This window comes from Colossoma macropomum, unplaced genomic scaffold (genome assembly GCF_904425465.1).
Source record: "Colossoma macropomum unplaced genomic scaffold, Colossoma_macropomum, whole genome shotgun sequence".
NCBI lineage: Eukaryota > Metazoa > Chordata > Actinopteri > Characiformes > Serrasalmidae > Colossoma > Colossoma macropomum.
Window position 1 is genome coordinate 33,604,550 of NW_023494785.1, and position 22,718 is coordinate 33,627,267.

Below are 22,718 nucleotides of genomic sequence, written 5' to 3' on the forward strand. Positions count from 1 at the left end.
ATGGTATAAATGTCTTAAAAGTCTCAAGAAAACATTTGTTGTGTCATGGTGATATGAATAACTCAAGATCTTGAGAAAACAAATTAAAATAACTCATCACAAAAAACAGAGTAAAAGTTTCATTTTTTGGGTTTTTAACCCAAAACATCATGTAAGCCATCCTGTAGCTCTTCATCAATGGTCAGTTTCTGACCACAGAGCTGCTCATGGCTGGATATTTTTGGGTGAAGACTTACTCACAACCTAGCAATGACTCTGACGTGTAAAAACTGCCTGATACACGACCACACAGATTACCAAACCACTATATACATCAGTGTCTCTGCTGTGCTGAGAATGACCCACCACCCAAATAATATCAGCAGTGGTCTTGTGGTCAGAAAGTGACCAGTAATAAATGGGGTAGAGGCTGACTGACAAATTGTGCATCAGTAGGTGGCCTTCAGTCTGTAACTGTACACTATACTAGCAAGTGGAAGTACAATAAGAGTGTTTACAATGAAGTGGACAGTAAATGTGTATGTAAGAGAATACAGTGAAATTTAATCAACAACATTACATAAGAGAAAAAAAAACAAAACCAAGTGACACTGGAAGACTGACTTAAATACCTGCCTGCAGATTAAGATGGTAAAACACATTTTTATAAAATAAATGCAGCAAAAATGTAAACTATTCATAGGAGTCTACAGTTACAATAGACAATTCAACATTCATAAATATTACCTTTTAAAGAGAAAAGCTTTTTTCTTCTCTGATATCTAAAACATTGTGCAAAATTCTTCACTCAACGCTTGCTTCAACTCTGTGGGCCCACTGCTTCCCGACTACAGTCCTGCAATCCACAGTTTGCCCTGTTCTAACATCTGATTCAGCTCCAGAGGGACCTGATCTTTAGTTAATGATGTGACTGAGGTGCAGCAAAAGCATAAAACTGTGCAGCAGGAAGAACTACACAGAGCTGGAGCTGGAAATACGATCTCTATTTACACAATTAGAGCAGTGGTCACCAACCCTCTTCCTGGAGATCTATCTTTGTGGCATATTTTAGTTCTAAGTGACCACTGCATTAGAGCATCACCTAGTGGTCAGAAAGTGAACAGAAACTTGCCTGAAGAGTCTGCAAACTGAAAATGATCAGAACAAGTGTGAAAAAAACATTGTTAGGTTTTGTAGCTCAGGAGATTCAGCTGTTTACCATAGCTTTTATTACAGCTGTGGAAAATAAACGGATAAAACTTGTTTAAAATTGACCGCACCTCTGGGGCAGGGACGTAGAACAGTCTGCACACAGTAGTTTGGAATTTTAAGTGTATAATGCTTAATTGCACAAAGGGCACAGTTTGAAGGGTCAGGGTCAGAGAGCGATGCGTATGCAGGGGTGTTTGAGACACACTGGAAGGATTCCTCGGTTAATCTGATGAAACTCCACCAGCTGCAGCAGATCCATAAAAAGAGTGACGCCATCGTCCATTGTGTAGTACTGTCTGCCGCCCTCCTCACACTGTAGAGAGAGAGAGAGAGAGAGTGTCAGGGATGGAAAGAGATAACAAAACCATTTTAACCTCCGCTTGAAGGCACTACAGCCAAAATGAAAAATTTCACCATATGCTATGTCTTTTGTAAAGATGCCTATTCAGATCCTACAGTGGTGCAAGAGTAGAGCGAGATATTCTGGTTTAAAAGCTAGAAAACCTCCCTGATGATGTGTTTTGAAGGTAGGAGGAACTTTTGAGTTTTTTCAAATGATAATGTTTTTCTTTCTCCTTATGTATATTTGTGAGGAAAGCATCTTCTTTTTCATTGGCTTTAGTTATTCACATTGACATTCAATTTAACATGTCTTCATATAGTGCTCTTTAAAACACTTCACATTGCCAAGTCCTAAATGAGCAAGCCTGAGGTTGACAGTGGAAGGAAAAACTCCCTAAGAGGAAGAGGAAGAAACCTTGACTCAAAAGGGGAACTCCTCGTCCTCTGGTCGACACCAAACAATTTTACAACCAGAGCAATAAAGAATAGGGAGAGAAAAGAAGTGGGCTTGTCATTGAACAGAGATATTCAGATTAACCAATAATAGTGTTATTAGTGTTGGAAGCCTGTCAGAGTAACAAATGAGAAATAGATCTATGAAGACCAGTGACCTTACAGTCATTACTGTCACTACTGCAGTCTATAGATCTACATAAACCAGTGTTCACTACATTATTAATTCTCTTTTCATTTTTGTTCTGATTTGTCAGTGAAAGCACCCGGACTGCTTTGCTGCCTTTTGGACATTTTCTGTCTGTGGTATTCAACTGTACACTACAGACGTGGCAGATAGAGATTAGTATGAAAATCACTGGAGTATTCCTTTAACAGTGTCTGTTTCACAGATTGAACTCACAGGAATGAGGAGGTAGTGCTTGGTCTTTAATTTATGACACAGAGACAACACGAAACACTGCGCATGCATCTGGCTGTCCCGAATCAAAAACATCCTGCAGAGAGAGAGAGAGAGAGAGAAAGAGAGAGATTCACATACATATTAAAATCACAGAGCTACATGCATTGCTGTAAAATTCTTTTTCATAAGTTTTTTTTTATATTTTATACGCATGTTTTACAGCTTTACAAAACATTGAAAGTTTCCTCCTGCTGTACCCCCTTTAAGACACAGCCCCCATATGAGACACAGAATCAGACTAAACATGAACATAGGTTAGACACAAAAAAGAGGTGATTGCTTAACTGAAGAGGTTTTTAAGTGCAGTTATTGCCTCTCTTCACATCTGAAGAGTAGCATGTTCTGCTTGATTATCCCTACTTCTAGATAAATATTATGAAGAAGAAATTGTAGCCATCTGCTGCTGTCATGCTAACTAACCAAAGTTTTTGGCTTTCTTTCTTTTTTTGGATACACAAACAATAATGTCTAGCTGAGTACTTACAAATAAATCTGAATGATTTAATTGATTTTAAATAGATTTTTAGTAACACTTGAACCAACTGAAGTAATCAAATGACATGTTTTGTTAATTGAGTGAAAATAAATAAGCTAACAAATCCTCTACAGGGAACAAACTTAAATTTACCATATGTTTTTCAGCAAATTTCTGTGCATAGTTTCTATTTATTTATGTATTTATTTATTTATTTTTTTTTGCTAAGTTTAACATTTTGGAAAAAATAAAACATAAAATACATATGTGCCATAACTTTTGCACAAGCCTTGTTCTGTTTTATTTTTTCCAGCATGTTAAATTCAGCAAATAAACAGTAATCATGCATTTAAAATGGGCAGAACTGTGTTCTCTGTAGAGGATGTGTTAACTTATTTTCACTTATAAAATCAACAAAACATGTAATTTGATCAGGGGCGCCCAAACTTTTGCATTGGACTGCAAGAGCATTGTCCAAAGGAAGGTGGACATTGCTTATGGTAGACGTTAACTAAGCCCAGAATCACTGTACATTGCTGTAAAGTTCTGTATGTTGACCACCAGGGGACGGGGTTAAAGGTCATTCTTACCCATCCACCTGACCCTGCTCCTCCAAAAGCCTCTCAGCTTCAGACCGGGATACGCCACCATGGAACCAAGGCTGAATCTGATGCACAGCTACAGACAAAAATAAAAGACAAACACAATAGTAATTATACTGCATGCACTTAGAACTCTTTGGGCCTATATGTGGGAACTGGCTGAAAGCTGTAGTGCAGCACTGTAGTGTGAACGGCTTGTGAGACTCACCAGTAGGTCGTGATCCCTGACTGTTGCTTGGTAGGCTGTAGCGTAGCGCCTCTCTCTTCTGTAAAAAACATAAAAATGTCTCTGAAACTGTTCACAAATACTATCCACTTTATTAGAAACCCCTACCTTTTACCTCCACCCACTGACCACCTTATAGCTACCTACCTTTTAGCTGCACTATACAGATGTACAGTTACAGACTGTAGCTTATCTCTTGCTGCACAACTCATGAGCCACCCTCTACCTCAGGGGTGCACAACTGTTTCATCAATAAATTAAATGCCTGCCTGTATTTCAGCTAACAATTCAGCAAAAAGATATAGCCTTATATATGTTGTCATCATTATTTTATTTATTGACATTTCATTTTATTTTCATAATATTAAAATACATGTTTTGTTACCAGAAGTACTACAAAAATTTAATTTAAAAGAAAAAGAGGCTAAAAATTAAAAGTTGTATAAAAGTGTGTGTCCTATGTTTATGTGTCCTAAGTGTGTGTCCTATGTTTAGAGTTAGACAACCTCCAGGCAGGCCAAATCAAATGTTCTTGTGGGTCAATGTTTGCTCAAAGGCCCAACTTTGGGCAACACTGCTCTACCCCAATTGATCACTGGTCAGTTTCTGCCCACAGAACTGCTTTTACCTTACATTATTTGAAAAGTTCTCACCACAACAGTGACTTCATGGTAGTGTGTATGTTGCAGGTACAAGTGTATGTGTATGCACCACTGTATATATACACAGTTCTATACAAAAGTCAGAGACCCCCTCCATTAATTTAATTTCCAGTCAAACCAGGCATTAAGTACAAGTTATTTGTTTTTCAGGAGATATTTCTGAGGAGATTAGATGTAAGATAATCTAGTTGCACAAGGAAGGGAAAAGTCAAATGAAAACAAAGTGAAAAATTGGAGTTTCCAAGAACTGGAGTTCTTGAAAGAAACAGAGGAAATGGAACTACTAACAATTGTGCAAGACTCCGCAGACCACCAAAACTGTCACTATCAGATAAACAGCAAAAGCTTTCATCTTTGATAGAAAGTCAGGCTCCATTCTTTCTTCAGATGTGAAAAAGTCCACAGGTGTTTTAGTCCATCCTTTCACTGTGAGAAGACAACTCAACACTATGAATCTGAAAAGTTGTGTATCTATCAAGAATCTGTTACTGAGAAAAGGAAATCTGTAGCTGCTGGTGTTCTCAGAACAATGGACCAACCACCCCAGAGTCCAGACCTTAACATCACTGAATGTGTTTGGGATTACTTGGATCCTGAGAAGCTGAAAATGCAACCAACTTCTAAGACTGAACTTTGGAGGTGTGGAAAAATCTCCCTGCACAGTTCTCTGAAAAACTGAAAGCAAGTCTCCTGAAAAGAATGGAAGCTGTTATAAAGGCAAAGAGTAAACACACTAAATACTGAATTTTTTGATATTTAGTTACTGAAATGTCTGTGTAATTTTGCATTGAATATTTTTTACTGATGTTGAAAAATGAAAACCTTGTATCTAATGACCGTTTTGACTGGACATACAACCAAATGAAGCAGAAGATGGTCTTACGGAAGACCATCAGTAAGATACAAGTACACAAGCACACACACTCACCCTCCAATTGTAGCCTTCCTCCTGTTCTGCACTCTGAGCCTCTTGAGGGTTCAGGATGACTCGTCCTCCACTCTTCCCTGAGAAATCCATTGCTACCATTGACTCCTCACCCTCCTTCCACTGTAAGCCCAGACGAATAAATCAGAAACAGACGAGTGGAAGAGGAGACAGAATTTTAAAAGGCTGACCAAACCCGTGAACGGGAAAAATATTGCGAAAAGAGAAAACGGCACGGTTGTCAACATGTCAGATCTGTGGAGGATAACTGTTAAGAGTGTGAAGTTTTGCAGCAAACATTTGTGCCTGTTTCCAAATATTGGGTGTCCCACCCCAAAGCAGGGTGGGAAATGTTGCTGTTCCTTGGTGATTTGTTGTGGTGGGATTTGTATTTAGAATCTGTGCTTGCGCTGCTTGTGTATGTGTGTACCTTGGTGTCTTTTCGTGGAGGGATCTGTAGTTTGGGACTTGTCTGTGATAACAGGTAATTACACTGAAGCTGCTTCCCATACTGAAACACAAACGCACACACAGAGTCACGAAACAGATAGTTAAAAACTATCTACACCAAGGGTACTGAATCCTGCTCCCATGGAGGTCTGGGTACCCCTGATCTATGCTCACTTTATTAGAAACTCCTACATTGTGGATCCACCTTGCTGGTGTTAGAGGGTGTAGCCCATCTGTTGGTGTACAGTTTATCTTAGCCATAAACTGTCCTTTCATCAGCAGTCAGTTGACCGACCGCAGAGCATCTCTTGGATGGATATTTTTGGGTGGTGGCCACTTTCAGCCTAGCGGTGACACTGACACTGATGGCTCTTTAGATCAATGTTGGATCCCAACTGGCAATGTATTATTTTTATTAAGATAAACCAAATGTGTAGATGTTATGAGGCTGTAGCTGAAAATCACAGAGCCCCCACCTAGATCTGCCTGAAACATCCTGGCATCATAAGTACCAAATTCACGACAATGTTTTTTTAAATTTGTTTTTGGCTTTTTGAAAAAGACATACTCAACTGCATCTTTTCACCGCAACTAGAGTCTTAAATTAAAACACTGGCTGAAACAACAGCTGCTAATAGAGGGCAGAGAAAAAGAAGGTGGAGCTTGGCAGAAAGCCATTGATTGGCCATCATCTTAAAAAGGCAGCTTAATGAATGTCCTGTCCCCATTTGACTCAGTGGACCTATGATTAGTCAGGCCCACCCAGGCATACCTATGGCTACAACCTGGCTATAAGTCAGAAGGAGCTTATAAAGTAGAGGTACAAGGTAGGTGTTTTCAATAAAGTGGACAGTGAGTTTACGGCAATATTTTTTCAACATTACATAAGAGAAAGGATAAAACCAGGTGACACTGCTACAATGTTGTGTCTTTACCTTGAACACTCTGAAGGCCGTAATCCAGCAGGTTCTGCACTGTTCATTTTCTGCACACAGCAGCTTAAGATCCTGAGAACGAAATCTGTCTCTACAAGACTGAAACACAGACAAAACAAAACACATGAAGACAAGTACAATAGCCCCAAAACGTATTTGGACAATTTAACCAACCACATTGCACTAAGGGAGGTGGAAAAGTGAAAGTCTGGAGCTGTTTTTTCTTGCAATGATGTTGTGCTAACTTAAACATGATTTTTAGTATTGTACATGAGGTTTGAGACACAGCCACAGAGTGCACCTGCTCCACAATTGGAAACCCTTACCCATTGGGTGTGACATGATCACTGGACAATGGGAGCTGGACTTCAGTCTGACTAACCAGAGACGCATTGCCAATATTGTCAGGTTATAATCCAGATACTAGTCACATGAATCAACCAGGTGCAAACAGGGTCAAAGTCTAGGGTTGTTTTTCTTACAATGGTGTCAGTGAGCTTGCGTTCACTGATGGGGTCATGAACTCAGAAGTGTACAAAGGCATTTCAGATGCAAACCTGCAGAAGTCTGCAGAAGAAATGATAGCACAAAAAGCACAAATGATAGCAATCTGAAACACACCAGTCGCCTTTTGAAAGGTCCTGGAATGGTCTGTTTAAAATAAATGTGGTTTGATATGTTGCTTTCTAACACAGTGAACATTTTGAAAATATGGCAAAAATGTACAAATATTTTTGAGACCAAGTAACATATCTTGGAGAAATATGCAAATGAAGATGAAAGGTGTTGAACATAAACACTGTAGGTTTGGCACTATCAGTCTGTTTATCTGTTTGGATATCATATTGAATCAATGTTACTGGTGACATAAATACGTTACCTTGATGCAAAAGGTGTGCACTTTAGGAGAGCTGTAGAGTTTTCGACTGTTGCACACTGTATACACACTGAGATCCTCCAGATCAGCTACACACTGAAGATGCCGAGGTTCCTAAACACACATATACACATATGTACAGAGTTGTATGCAAATGTTTGCACCCCCAGTCAAATTACATTTTCTAAGTGAAAATATGTTAAAACAAAGGGTTGCCAAGTTTGGGATTTTCCCAGCAATTACGATCAGGCGTTTTTGAAAATGCAGTCACGGTTGAAAAATTTCACAGTCTGTGGTGTTTTGGACTACTTTTGAAATGTGCCATAGCCACCAAAAAGGTTTACTGCAGACAGTAGAAAATGACAATGCATTGTCTAATGAGTGTATATTCATCTTGGTCTTAAATAGCTGGAAACTTAAAGACAGTAAGGATTTATCTTCACAGCAAGAGTGTTTTTGGCGTTGGTTAAAGGAAAACAGTTTTGGTCCCTGACTTCTTACTGCACTCCAGCTATTGCATGGATTGTTAAATTCCTTCAGCAGCCCACCTGATTTAATTTAATAAAGCTACTAGGGCTGAATCTCAAGTGACTCCCTACTGTGAAATTTTGGCTTCTTCACACAATTAGTGCAGTATATATTCGGTATGTAGCTGTGTGCATGTGACTGAATCCTACATGGCTCTTTGTTTGGGTGCAGCGATTCTGGGGGCCTGGGCAAAAAAATCAGGAATGGGGCCCTCTGGATGTACATTTTTAAATCAGTAATGCAGCTGTCTACACTGCAAGTGAAATCATCTTAAATTCTGTCATTATAGCCAATACTTCTCATTTTGGCATTGCTGTAAAAATAATATAAGATTATTTAATATATTTCTAGATGTTTTATTAATGGAAATTATCTTACTATATTGGAATTATCTTACTATAATTTGGCATGAAGTAATGAAGAAGTAATGAATGATGAGATTGCTTTTTTTTCCAGGAAGTAATAAGTAATGTAATCTCGTTGTAGTTTGAGAAGCTAGTGTAGTTTTTGCTTTCCTCCCTCTTTTTGCATTTCTTTGCTACACTAGTGTAAATTTATTAGATTTTCCCTCTAAAAACACAGAAAATCAGACATTACAAATACTGAAAATAATTGTTGTTTTTAAAAATACAGATACAGTTTAGAATAGATTATGTGACAACAATACATACCTTATATCAAATTTGTATTTTCATGGGGCCCTTGGCTCATGAGGCCCCTGGCCCATGTGAGCCCTAGGCAGCTGCCTACCTTTGCCAAAGGCAAAGACCACCCCAGTGAAACAGTGTGTGTGTATGTGTGTGTGTGTGTGTGTGTGTGTGTGTGTTTATGTTTTCAGACCTTAGATGACCCCTTGCTGGAACAGTAGAGTCCAGATCGTCGTAAAATGAAGTAAAGTTTTTTCCAGGACTTCTTCCCTGCTTCTCTAACATGTAGATAGCCCTGAATTTCTGGACATGAACCGCACTTCAGCATACTCTACACACACACAGACAAATACAAAAAGTGAGAATGAGCTAAAATGACAGGCACACACAAACAGTCAACCTAGTGCTTAGAAAAGGGACATTATGTGTGTTATTAAACATGTTTTCTAAATACCAACCTGGATGAGCTGAGACGAGCTGATATCCGCCTTGGCATCAGTGCTGTCCGAGATCATGTTCTCTGGGAAATATTGCTGCATAAATGAAACAAGGAAATTGTTACAAAAGTGGCCACATACACATTAGGCATTGTGTAGGCCAGTAATTTGTTAGTGAATAGGTCAGAGACAAATAAAATATGCACAATTTTCCCCTTATATCAAACATAATCAATCAGCCAAGACATGCTTGGTGTCTGAAGTAGCTATGAGGCTTATGTAGCTAAGAATAATGGAAACTTATACCCCACAAAGCAAAGTCACTACATTATGGACAAAGATTACTGAAAAAGGAAGAATTGTATCCTTTAAATGGTATTGTATGATGGATCATGCATAGCCTCTTTTTTTGCAGAATCTTCAAACCAACTCATATAATTTTAATCTACATAATGAATCAAATTTCTTGGAACTATTTTATCAGAACACTGTTGGCTGACTGTATACAAAATGTATATATACAGTGTGGCCCAAAAAAATTGACATCATTTCGTAGTCTAATAACATAGCCAATTCTCCCTCAAATGATCTCAAATTTTAACAAACTACATCCCTCTGAATTTCTTGTTTGAATTTTGATAAATAAATCTTGTATTGTTCAACAAGCCTATTTAATTTTGTTTGCCTAGGACATGAAGTTACTCAGATATTCACATCTCAAATGATGTAATTTTTTTTGGACACCCTCTGTGTGTGTGTGTATATGTATATATATATATATATATATATATATATATATATATATATATATATATATATATATATAATGAAAATCCAGTTTGCTTCCAGTTTTGTAAATATACTTATCTCTGCTGAAATATTTTCCATGAAAGTTACTGAAGAAAAAATTCAATTGCAGGACTCCAAAATGGAAGAAACTGTATTTTTGTGACCAGGGACATGAACAACTTAAAACAATTTAAAAAGGTCCATTTTGATTTCAGTTTGGCTTTTAATGGTCTGTAACTCAGTGTAGAAGCTCTGTGACAAAACAGCTTTTTTTCTGATCAAATTCTTGATGAAATTTGGAAAAACCCCAGTATAGATCAAATAGATGTGTAGCTTATGTAATGGTGTCTATGGCATAGTTTTGGTTTATAAGGTTCGGCATGGCTGAACTCATCCAAACCCCTTCCCCCTTCACACAGACGGATTGACAGGAGCATGGAGATTAAGAGGAGGTGACAGGCTGTCACGTTACATGAGAGCACTGAAATAACTGAAACGACTGCCTATTTGGAAGTACAGTAAAGTGTGAAAGTGCTCAAGGTTATTCAGAATGAGCGTGTTATTCTGAAGTGAGAGACAGAGAATGCATTTATAGTGACTGTAACAGTAATGATGAAAGCAGATATTTTTATCTGTGGTTCCATGTGGTGAAAGGTTATTAATACCAACAACAAGAGGAGCATCTCTGTTCATACCGCTGGTTTTTTGAAGAACTCGTACTTGGCGTAGTTTTTGCGAAAGAGCAGTTTGGTGTCGCCACCTTGTGGCCAGGAGGACTGCACCTGCACCAGCACTTCATGGTCCTCCAGGCAGCGTTCTAAAACAAAACAATGAGCCCCATGAGCACATAAACACACAAACGAAAACACACACATATATATATATATATATATATATATATATATATATATATATATTTTAAATTGTGTAATTCACAACTTAGGATCACTGACTTCTCAGAGTGTGATGCGTTCAGCAAAAAGTGACTGTCAGAGACTGACCAGTGATTAAGGACTAGAAGGTGACTAATACAACAGTGTATTCCCTGCTGGAAAAATCAGTACATACCAGCATAAGTTCCAGGTTTATGCTGGTTTATACCGGTCTAGTGCAGGGTTAGAGTATCTAGAACGTACACAGAGTATCTAAAACGCAACATATGCTAGTTTTGCTGGCGAACGACATTTTAGTTTACGTTGCCGCTGACCAGCAGACCAGCATCCAAAACACAACATATGCACTGTATACCTCTGGCATTAACATGTGTCCTGGAGGACCGATCATAAGTGGACAGCAGAAGGTGAAGGTGTAAACTGTACACCGGCAAGGTGGAGCTAGGTAGGGGTTTCTAATGAAGTGGCCAGTGAGCACTGAAAGCCCAGTATAAGCATAATACAACTGATTATAAATTAGCCAGATACAGTATAATCTATAATACAGCAAAAATATTCTGTGTAAACCAGGAAATTTCATCTAATCTGGCCAAATCTATCCCTATAGATTAAACCAGTTTCTCCAACATAAATATACTCTAGGTCAGTTTTTTCTGCACAGCGATTAAGGGTAGTCCTGGACTACACATAAAAATACAGGGTATGGGCCCTTTGAAACCCTTCATTTGCAGCAGACACGCAGACGTCCAGACACTTTAAGACACAGTATTGCAGAAACAGTGCAATCCAGACTTACCCAGTCCTAGTGCAGGGTGCTGCTCAATTAGAGCCCAGTTCTCTTGGTCTGTGCAATGAGCTGCCTGCACCAGAATATGACACACGTCCCGCACCGTTGCCCCCGACGATACCAGCACTGAACGACTGTGAGTGTCCTCTCCAAACACTCTCACCACCTACACGCAAACAAACAAAGCTACGTAAAGAACATGATCTGAATTGAGTTCTTACTGTGATCACATACACTTACTCAGAAATGATTACAGTACGTACACTCACAGTGCAGTATATTACAGTAGTATCATGAAGCTTAAAGGCATAGCAACATGAGGCTTCTTTTAAATAGTGATAGAAAATACAGTAACAGACTTTAAGCTGCTCCACACACTGATACAATTTAACTAGAAAGAACATACATGAATGACAACTACTCTGGGGGGGCAGATTTTAAAGGGGAATTCCAACGATTTTTCAACCTTTCTGCATAATTCAATATTTTAGATGTAAATAAACTAATTTAGACTGCTTTGATGTGGAATGGCTCATTGTGGAGAAAGGTACAAACTCAGATTTCTTTACAGTGGTGGTGATAGGTATTGCCATTCTATTTATTATGCAAAACTACCAGTGAATCTATACGTCTTCTGAGCTTTTACAGTTTAAGTGATGTTGATAATGGTAAAATACGATTTCTTTGGAACGTGTTGTCTTATATCATTAAAGGATTTTTGAAAATATACAGTCCAATATATTTTAGGCCAAAATCCTATCTTAAAACTATTGTAACTCAATGTCTCAGGCATCAGGCATTGCATTCATAACCAACTTCTGAACTTTTTTGTAACGTAGCTATCACAGGCATTAAATGCTTCAGACGTCTGATTCCTGTTACCACCACTGCGAATAATTCTGACTCATTAAGTTTCTCTATATTAGAGCATTTCATATCAAATCACTCTAGATTTAATTACACAGAAAACAGTGGAATTCAGTGAGTTAAAGGAGACTGAGCTAAAGTCTCTGAATGTATCACTGACAGCAGCCAGGAATTGGTCAACATGACTTCTGAAGACACTCAAGAATCACACAAAATCACAAGCTCAACTTCCGTCTGACACTCTTCACCTCGCTTTTTTCTGTCCTCTTTGTGACGTAGATTTATGAGAGACAGAAATGCCTCAATCTCATTTCTTTTGTTTGTCATTGTGTAACAAGAATTATGAGCACAAAAAGGACAGAGAGATGGGTGGATGGGAGGGAATCTTTTTGCTGTCTTGAGTCTTTCAGTGAGATGATTATTTAATAATGGCACTTAATACATGTTTTGTGGACTTTCTTGTGGAACACAATGACAAAAGCGTCTTATATATATTCTCTGTGCATGATTGTTCATCATTACTGGGGTAATTTAGGATAAATACGTTTCACTTACAGTGATACATATGCTATTTTTAAAAAGCAGCCTTTTTAGTTTATCTTTTCTTGAGATTTTTTAATTGCTTTTGTACATGCACACACTGTATGTGTCCAAAGGTATGCGGAAACTCCACCTAATTAGTGAACTCAGTGACTTTAAGGTGCACCCACTGCTGACACAGGTGTTCAGCTGCACACACAGCTTGTATAATCTCCATAAAAATTTCTAATGCATGGCTAACACAATGGGATGCTCTCGAGCAGCTGCACATGAGCCTAAGCTCACCATGACCAATGGCAAGCATCAGCTACAGGGTTTAAAGCCCCCGCAACGTAGGCTGTGGAGTGATGGAGGTCCATCTGATACCTCTGGGATGACCTGGCGTGGCAGTTGTGGTAGTCCTCTTCCCAGAAGAATAGCAGCTGTTACTGCAGCACAAGGGGACAAACCCCCTATTAATGTCCTTGGTTTCAGAACAAAAACTTAAATGAGCAGGTGTCTACATAACCTTTGGACAATATGTTTTGCTGAACTACAATTCCTTGTTTAGTATAAGAAAATATTTATTTTTAATTACTATAATAAAACTACTTTTATTATAAGAAGATTATTGATTAAGTTCTACTATAATAAATCTCATTGTATTGTTATAATAAGTTATTTAGGAGTTACTATTAAAATAAAAACAAGTTTATTATTATAAAAGCAATTGTTTTACAAATGATTTTACATTCATAAGAAATTCTAATAATACCTTTGCTCTTACAATAATGTTTACTTTATTATAATAAAAATATTTTATCATTACAGTTTTTATATTCTTATAAGAAAATGACAATTATAATAAAATTATGTGCTGAATTGTAATAAACTATTATAAAGTGAATAAATATAATATTATTATAAAAACATTTCTATTATAATAATATACTTCTGTATATTAAATACAAATTTTAATTTAGTGAAATGTCATAAAATGTAATACAATTATTTCCTTTTCTATCGTAAAACCTTTTTTTGTGATATTACTTTTGAAAGTACATTTTTATTTCCTACTTTACTGTTATATTCTGTTCTCTTATGCTTGTTCTTTATTTGTTCTTTCTTTGTAAAGTATGTTAATCTGCATTTCAATATTTAAAAGCTGCTATATGAATAAGCTGTTGTTGTTGTTGCTGCTGTTTTTGTTTGAGAGAGAGAAAGAGAAAGACAGACAGAAAGAAGCTCCCCTGTTCAAACTAGATGAACTAGTATTCCTGAGCTGTCAATCAAACACTCTCAGACACATAGAGAGACAATAACTCAAAACACACATGCCTCCGTACACACTTACTCACACACTGAAACGTAACCAGTTCCTCCGGCTGAGTGAACTGTGTGCGTGTGTCTGAGTGACATCTTTCGTGCGATATGAAGGTCGCATTTATATTTAATGCCATGCTGGGTGTGTTTGAGTGTGTGTAGAGAAGTAGCGCAGAAAAACAATGCCCTCAGGGGTGTGTCATGTGTGTGTGTGTGTGTGTGTGCGTGTGTGTGTGTGTGTGTGTGTGTGATTGGAACAGTTTGTTTTGCCCAAAGTCTGACCTGGCACAGTCTCCTTATTGTGCCTACTGTCGACTTTTATTACCGTGGGCAACCGCCGTTCACCTAGACCACAGACTGTTTATGTATGTATGGCTGCATGTATGTGTGTATTTCCCTTGCAGCTACACGATAAGGTCACCTCTAAACTGTACCAAACATCACTGGAGCCATTTGCTTTTAAATTAGCCTACAATCATGAATTTATCAACATAAAATAGTTTACTTTAGTCACAGTTTGTTGATGGATCGCATTCAGAGAGATTTTCTTATGAGATACTGAAAACAGAAGCAAAAGAACATTTTAACAACTTAAGGATCTGAATTTTACCTAGATCATTTCCAAAGCACAGTAAATCATTTCCAAAGCACTGAACATCTCTTGGCATTCAGTGGGGTCAGACATACACGAATAATGCACATCTCATTTATGATTTTTACTTTACATTACATTGTAGATAAATATTAAGCCACATTCAAACAGAAATTTATAAATCTATAGGGTTGTATATGTCTCATGTAGCAAGACTTTCTTTCCTTCTTTCTGTCTATCTATCTATCTGTCTATCTAGCTAGCTAGCTAGCTAGCAAAATGTCTGTACTGTCTCTAAACGTACTTGCTGGACAGTGAGGACACTTCTTACAGTAATTTGAGGGTCTAAAGCTGTGAATGCCATTAACGGCATCTCATTAATTTAGATAAAGGCAAGGTCCACTTACATGAGTGTCTTCCTCAGAGGTTCTGGCATTTCCCACTAGGGAGCCAACCCGAACTGGGGAGTGGGAGGGACTGCAGAGTTCAGGGAAGGGATTAGGTATGGAGGGCATAGATGAAGGTCTGAGTTCTCCTTTAGAGCTGTAAAAAAAGAAAAATGATGTTCAACAATAACAATTACTTAGTTAAATACACAAATACCCAGAGACTGGGGGACCCTACACTTTTAGAAATAAAGGTACTGTGCAGTTACATTTTTCATTCATCAAGGTACAAACAATGTAAACATGCCCTCATAGGTACAACAGTGGTTTTAAGGCCCAGTTGAATAAGTTTTTTCCAGGTGAAAAGTACGTATTTGGTACAGTTATGTTCCCTGACTAAAGGTACTGAGATGTACCCTTGAGGGTACCATCCCAGTGACAAGAGGGATACCACCCCAGTGACAAGAGGGGTACCGCCCCAGTGACAGTTTTGTACTTTTATTTCTGAGAGTGTAGAGTTAAAGGAATGCTTGAGCCAAAAATCTAACTAACGATTTTCCCCTTACCACAAATATAGTTAATTAGCCAAGACATGTTGCTAGCTGGAAGCTACAAACCAGAGCTAGTTTAAGGGGAGCCAGGCCAGTTCGTATCTCTCCCATTATATAAAAAATATGACTGCAAAATGCCATAAAGGCGCCCATAAACAAGTCCTTGATAAATGGTGTGAAGCTTCTTACACTGTAAACATGTTTTGGGCAGTAGGATGCTAACAACACTGCTATTGAGTTCTGACTGGTTGGCGAGCTGATCAGCTCATTGGCTGAATACAGTGGTTCATACTCACTGATGTCATGAATAAGTCAGAAAGTGTTAGAAAGTCCTATGACTGACGTGCAAACTTAGCTTAGAAATATAACAGTGGTGTTGAAGTATTTTATGCTGTTCTCCATCTAAATATGATTTATCATTTTCAGACTATGATTTTGTTCAATATCCATTTAGACTCACTTGGGAATGTCCTCTAGCATCTTGGAAGGCATTTTCGAGTGGCCGTTCTCTTCACTACACATTCTCTAATATAAACTTCCATGACTTGTCAGCTACATTCACCTCATAGCTCCAGTACAAAACTAAAGAGGAACATATCGGACACCAGACACGTCTTGGCTGATTTAGGCTATGGTGGAACTTGACCAAACTCTTGCTTTAAGGTTCTATGAAATGAAGGTTGAACAAAGACAAAAATGTTGACCTTTGACATTAATGTACTTATAATAAAGAAAACTTGTAATAAAGAAAAAAGGGCAGGAGGAGAAGTACTTGAGGCTGTTCCTGATGGCCAGGGGCCGTGATCGTGGTGTGAATTGATGCATGGACATCAGGGCACTCTTGGCTGGAGACACTCTTGGCTCGTCTCTGACAATCGTCTCAGCCACAGTGTCCTTGAAAACCTCCGTCCAGCGGCGGTCCACCTGCATCGCTCTACAGGCTCTACAGCGAGAGAAAGAGAGAGAGAGAGAGAGATCAAGAGAGGGGAAATGAGGCTAAATCTTTGTTCATGAGACTGCATCTGATATTGATCAGCCATGATTAAAGGGTGCTCATTCCAACTGATTTGCACATATTGAAAAGAATAATTCAGTACTGCTTTTTAGGATACGGATTAGAAAAGGAGAAGCTAGTGCTGTTATTCTCAAACATATTCTAGTGACACTAAAACCAGCAGTTTAGCTCCACCTATTCACAAAGAAGTTATAAAGAGTGTTTCATCCAGTGCTGCCAATCAGAACAAAGATCACTTAGATATATTAGTCTTAAAAGCACAGAAACAAAAACAGTCTGTTTAACTGTAAGGGATAAAGAGAGGTTTAAAAAAAATCATTAGCACAAAAAAATGTAGCACAAAAAATGTAGAATATGGGCCCTTAATAAATTGCAAGCAGGTCTGGTTCCAGAACAAAATCACTGAAGATGTATCAGAAATAAATGGACTAGAAAGGTGTGTTTGTCTACGATAGTAAGCTTACTTGATATGTTAGATTAATTTCCTTAATGTTAGCAAACATCCAATATGCTAACAACAGATGATGCTAACTGCAGTGCAATACACTGTCACTGTGTAGGTTAATTAGTCTTTATACTACCCAACCGGAGCTGTTCTACGTACCTAAACAGTTATGGCATACTACGGCCCTGGTCTTAGGAAGGAGTTAAGTCAAAATGTATTTTTCCCATAGCTTAACTGAGGGTGCAAAATTCCAACAAATCATCTGGTGCAGATGTGCCAAGGCTTTGCAGTGCCACTAATTCTATTTTGGTGTTAAAAAGTGCCTGTTGTGCTTTACTAATTAGGTGCAATGCCCCTTAATACCAATTATAAGATCAACAGGGTGCTCACTGCTCTTATTGTATATACATTTATAGGTGTTTCCTTCTTAAAGCCCAAAAATACTGCTTGAAACAGAAAGTTAAAATAATTACTTTTTTTCATCTTCATTTTCTGTTGTAACATTTCAAAAGAATGTTTTATTTTCTTAAATACTTTGAAGAGTCATTTTTCAAGCTAGCCATTATTTTGACCTCGGTCTAAATCTTGAGAAAATAAGTAATTTTTCCACCTAGTGAGTCACAATTTGAACCTGAAATAGATGGAAACCTGGCGAAAATGGTTTTTCATGCAAAATGCACACAAGCAAAACATGTGGTTATATTGTGCTGGTCATCTGTTAATTGTGAAGTTGCGGTTATGGTCATTTTCATTGAAGTTTTTAGTACACACGCCGCTAAACTGGATACCGGCGAGGTATAACAAAAGACTGTCCGAAATCGGCACTTCTCTTAGTAAATCTGACCTTTCGATGCAATGCAGCCCAATCACTTAGCATAATGTTTCTTCTGTTTCCTTGAAAAGTTCAGCCAAAGTTAATCCTTCAGATCTAGAGTTTTATACTTCAGATCAAAGATCAAAACAAGAAAAACAGACTCTCTGCCAAGAACAACAGCCGAGTGTGTCTGGTGTCACACCTTGCCGGAGCGTTTGTCATTAATCCCACACGGTTACGCTACGGAAAATCACACAAGCCAATCAGACAGACCAATCAGGCCAGGCGACTGAGCAGCACACCAGGAAACTGGCACACACACAGTCATGCATCAACAAGTTATCTCACAAACACACAAACACACTCAGACAGACGTCGACACAGACTGTAACAACTGACTGACACATTGCCAGAAGGAAGAGAAAAACAATTCTAATATCCTCATCAGTCTCGTCTCATTAGTCACAGTTACAGATGGTACAATATCATGTTTTCCTTTCCAATACCGATACTGAAACCTTGAGTATTGGCTGAAAATATGAATATTTTCTTTAAAAGCTACAAAGCTTTAAAATGAGCATTTTTTTATTGAATTGCTTTACTTAAGATGAATATCTAAAAGCAGACTATTATGCTCTCAACTACTCAAACACTCTACTAGCCCAGAGAAAGAAATACACAGCTACCAACACCACATCACACAGCGTAGGTGTGTGCTATTTCAGGGCAGATTTGGTACAGGACTGGATCACATTCATTCTTTCTTTCCCCTCTGATATCCAATCTAGAATTTTCTGCTGATATCGGCCACGGTACTGACACCCATCATGCCTCTAATCATAGTGGATAAAATGAGAATTCAATTCCAATTATTTAAAAAATTCTAAAAAATTATTAAATATTTAAGATTTAATCAAAGTCCTTCAGAGTGATTTGATTTGAAATGTCCTTTACTAAGGAAACTTTGCACTTCAGAACTGTTCACAGTGATGGTGGTAGGAACCATGGGGTTGTAATGTCTACACCACAAATATAGCCATTTTAATTACTATCCAAAACCACCAGTTAGCTTATGTCTATGTTTTGATGGTTTCAAAGCTGAAAAAATGTTTTCTTTGGGGAATATTTTGGCTGCATGTACATCTCCACCATGAATGGATTTGAAGAGGTTTTAGGCCCAAACCTTATAGCAAACAGCAAATCTATAGCAAATCTACCCTATTATAAATGTATAAATGTAATTACATGTAATAGCGTTCTGTGATGTAGCTTTTTAGAGATGTCTGGTTCATATAACCACCACTGTGAACAATGATTTTTGCTCAGGTTTTGAAAAATCAGTTTAAGTCCCTTTTAATTGGAGAACCACGTCTGATCAAACGGCCTTTTCTAAATCAACACCAGATTAATTAATTTTAATTTTAAATTCATTTTAGTTGTTTAGTCATTGCTTGCACAGTTATAATATAATATAATTAATATAATCATAATATAATGAATTAACTTTAAAAAGTGGCCTTAAAATTTTGAGTTCATTGAAACTCCAGTAGTAGATTAATGTAAAGGTTACCTCACTGAAATATTGAGGTGGCATAAAAAAGAAAAATGCCACAAAAGGCAGCTTTTTTTCAACAATGTATAAGATTGATAGGTGACTTTGTATAGGCACAAAAGCCTGATCATGTACATCCACTACTCAGGGAGGCTCAAAGGAGGATGAATTCTCCTTTTGAGTCTCGGGTTCCTCTCAGTGTTTCTTCCTCATGCTCTCAAGAAGTTTTCCTGTACTCAGCTTATTTATTGGGGCTTGTATTCCTGGAAAGCTCATCTGGGGCGATGCATGTTGTGAAGCGCTCTTTAGAAATACAATTGAATGGCACTGTTTGCCAGGATCTGCAGCCAATTCATTCTTCATAGAGGTCAGAAGGTTGTCAGCATAGGCCTCCCAGACAAACTGGATGGAAGTACTTTTCACAGTTCCACAGGATGATGTCATTTTGTCAATAAGGTAAACAGAAAGTGCAAGACTCATAAAGCCATTGTCCTGGAACAAGACTGATACTGGCATGCCTGTAACAATGAAGGGTAACTACAGGTGCTGCTCAGTAGCAGAAAACAATCAGCCAACATGAAAGAGGTGATTGTTCAGGTGTGTATGAACTCAGCTAAGAGGATATCTTGAAAAACACTAAATTTAAAAAACCTCAATACTATATGGCAGCAGAGGAAGTTTTTCATGGACCTAATGAATGAGAGCTGAGACTGAAGTTATATTCCTGTAGGTATTAAAAATGATAAAAAGGTTCATCTCTAATCTCTTAATAACACACTAAATCCACCAGTAGTGGCGCACTGAAAAAAAAAAAAACTATGACAATTATTTTATTTAGTGTTTCACATACTCACTAGAATTTTGTAATGAAAAATAATGCTGCTGTTTTGAAAAACTCTTGTCTTAATTGTTTTTTGCTTACATTGAAAACTCCAGTTAACCAATGAATCAAAAATACTTAAAAAAAATTGTGACAAACGTCCATTACAAGTTAAGAATGTTTTTTGCTTCTCCTAAAAAAACTGGAGATATGAGATTTTGTTCTGACAGTGATGATACAAAAACATATTGTTCTATACTGTGATGTAATTTATCATGCTAAAATACTGTCATATTGCACACCCCTACTGACAGGTCAGAAATTTACACCTGTAATAGTTTCAAAAGCCTTCAAAGGTACCAACATACAAACTCAAATGGCCACAAGAGTATTCTGAGGATTCTGTTGGCTTCATGAAGAACCATGAAAAACTCCTAGCATATCTGTGAAAGAGGCACAGAAATCTAAAGCAATAACATTTTATTCAGACTAAGTCTATAAAGGGCTTCAAACAAACCACCACAAAGCTCTGCCCAAGCTCTTTCACAATAATGACCTGAACCTGAACCTGTAACTGAAAAACCTCTCACAGTACCCAACTGTAGGCCTGATTAGTTACATTTTGAGGCTAAAATGAAATGAAAGGTGGCAGGTTTCCAGTGTAAAGTGAACGTACCGTGAGTGCTCAGGGTGTCCTGTGTGGCATTCCCACTGCTGGCGTGAGGAAGATCCTGTTGGTTGTGTGTGATTTCACTGGTTTCGCTTGCTGAGGGCACGCCTTGCCTGTAGGGGCGTGACGAGAGTGTCAGCAGGTGAACTGGTGAGGTGTTCAATCACTGGATGTCGTCACTCGGAAATCAAAAGGTGAGTAAGCAATAGGAGGGGGCGCCTGGAAAAAAACAGCCTACAAAACAAAGGGCGAATTCAGGTTGAGTGGGACATCAAGAAAAGTGGGACACTTGAGTGAAGGTGTGCCTGTGCTGCTTTTTTCAGCTACTGACAGTACTCTGCTGTTCATGTGAATATGAAAATATGTTGTTTAGATGTTATTGTTTAAATGTTGAATATGAATACGTTACTACCATTCTGCTGCACATGTTTAATATTAAACATTACATTACACTTTTTTGCTGTTTCGTTGTTGGACACTGAATGTTGGACTTTCTCTCTCGTTTCTCAGGAAAAAACCATCCAAAAATGTCCAAGCCTATTTGTTTTTACTCCAGACAAGACAAGGAAGCAACAGTTGAACATCAAACTTCAAAATGTTCTCCTTTAAAACATTTGCTGAAAAGAACGGGCCAGTAACAGATCGCAGGTTCTTCAGTCACTCAGGGACTGTCAGTCATTTAAATATTGTCCACAAAATAGACAATCTGAACAATGTTGTTAGTTCTATTTATTGCAAATTTACATAAAAGAAGACCATACAACATCACTTGTAAAAAGATTGGTCCCTGCCAGGCGCAGTTTTACAAAATTTCCACTTGGTGAATTTTAATGAGTATTTATTTAGGACATAGCTTATATTCTGTCCTTGTTAAGAAATGTTCGGTTTGTAGACTCAAATCAAGTCAAATACAACAAAATGTCTATTTCTTACAATTTAATAAATATTAAAAATGCCTATTGTGTCATGGCTATTAAATATTTCATTTTAATTTTAGATATATTTTCATTAGCCAATTTGATTTACAGGCAAAATATCAGAATGACTTCCTGCAATTTTAGTATGTTTTTCAGTTTCTCAAAGTATCAACCAGTTTAATTTTAACAAATTTTAGGGCTTTTCTCTATTGCAGGGGTGCTCAATCCTGGTCCTGGAAATCTAAACTGCAGAGTTCAGCTTCAGCCCTTATCTAACACGTCTGATCCAGGTATGAAGGCCCTCAGGGCATCTGTGCCAGGTGTGTTGGATCTGAATTCTCCTGTATCACCTGTACATATAGAGACATACAATCTCTTGTTGTAAAGAGATTAAATAAAGAATTTTCAGGACATCACTGTTTTTCAGCTACTATACATTATTGAGCTGTCTATTAGACATACAGACATAGTAAAGAGAATGTCTGCCTCAAAGCACACAACTTCCAGTTTTCCTGATTGTTCACTGGGTAGATGATGAATAACTCTGTACATTTTTCACTGTGTG

General features: G+C 37.8%; 1 protein-coding gene across 1 annotated transcript; it reads right to left on the minus strand.

Moving 5' to 3' along the window:
* Positions 1-521: 521 nt before the first annotated feature.
* grb7 (growth factor receptor bound protein 7) lies at positions 522-21,488 on the minus strand. Its single transcript, XM_036591644.1, has 15 exons — positions 21,243-21,488; positions 16,693-16,863; positions 15,391-15,526; positions 11,692-11,848; positions 10,698-10,819; positions 9,235-9,309; positions 8,970-9,107; positions 7,605-7,715; positions 6,725-6,823; positions 5,770-5,850; positions 5,343-5,462; positions 3,735-3,792; positions 3,515-3,602; positions 2,390-2,483; positions 522-1,504 (listed from the first exon to the last, which is right to left on the minus strand). Exons 2-15 carry the CDS (start codon positions 16,848-16,850, stop codon positions 1,358-1,360), a joined length of 1,584 nt encoding a protein of 527 aa, XP_036447537.1. The 5' UTR covers positions 16,851-16,863; positions 21,243-21,488; the 3' UTR covers positions 522-1,357.
* Between the last annotated feature and the right edge of the window lie 1,230 nt (positions 21,489-22,718).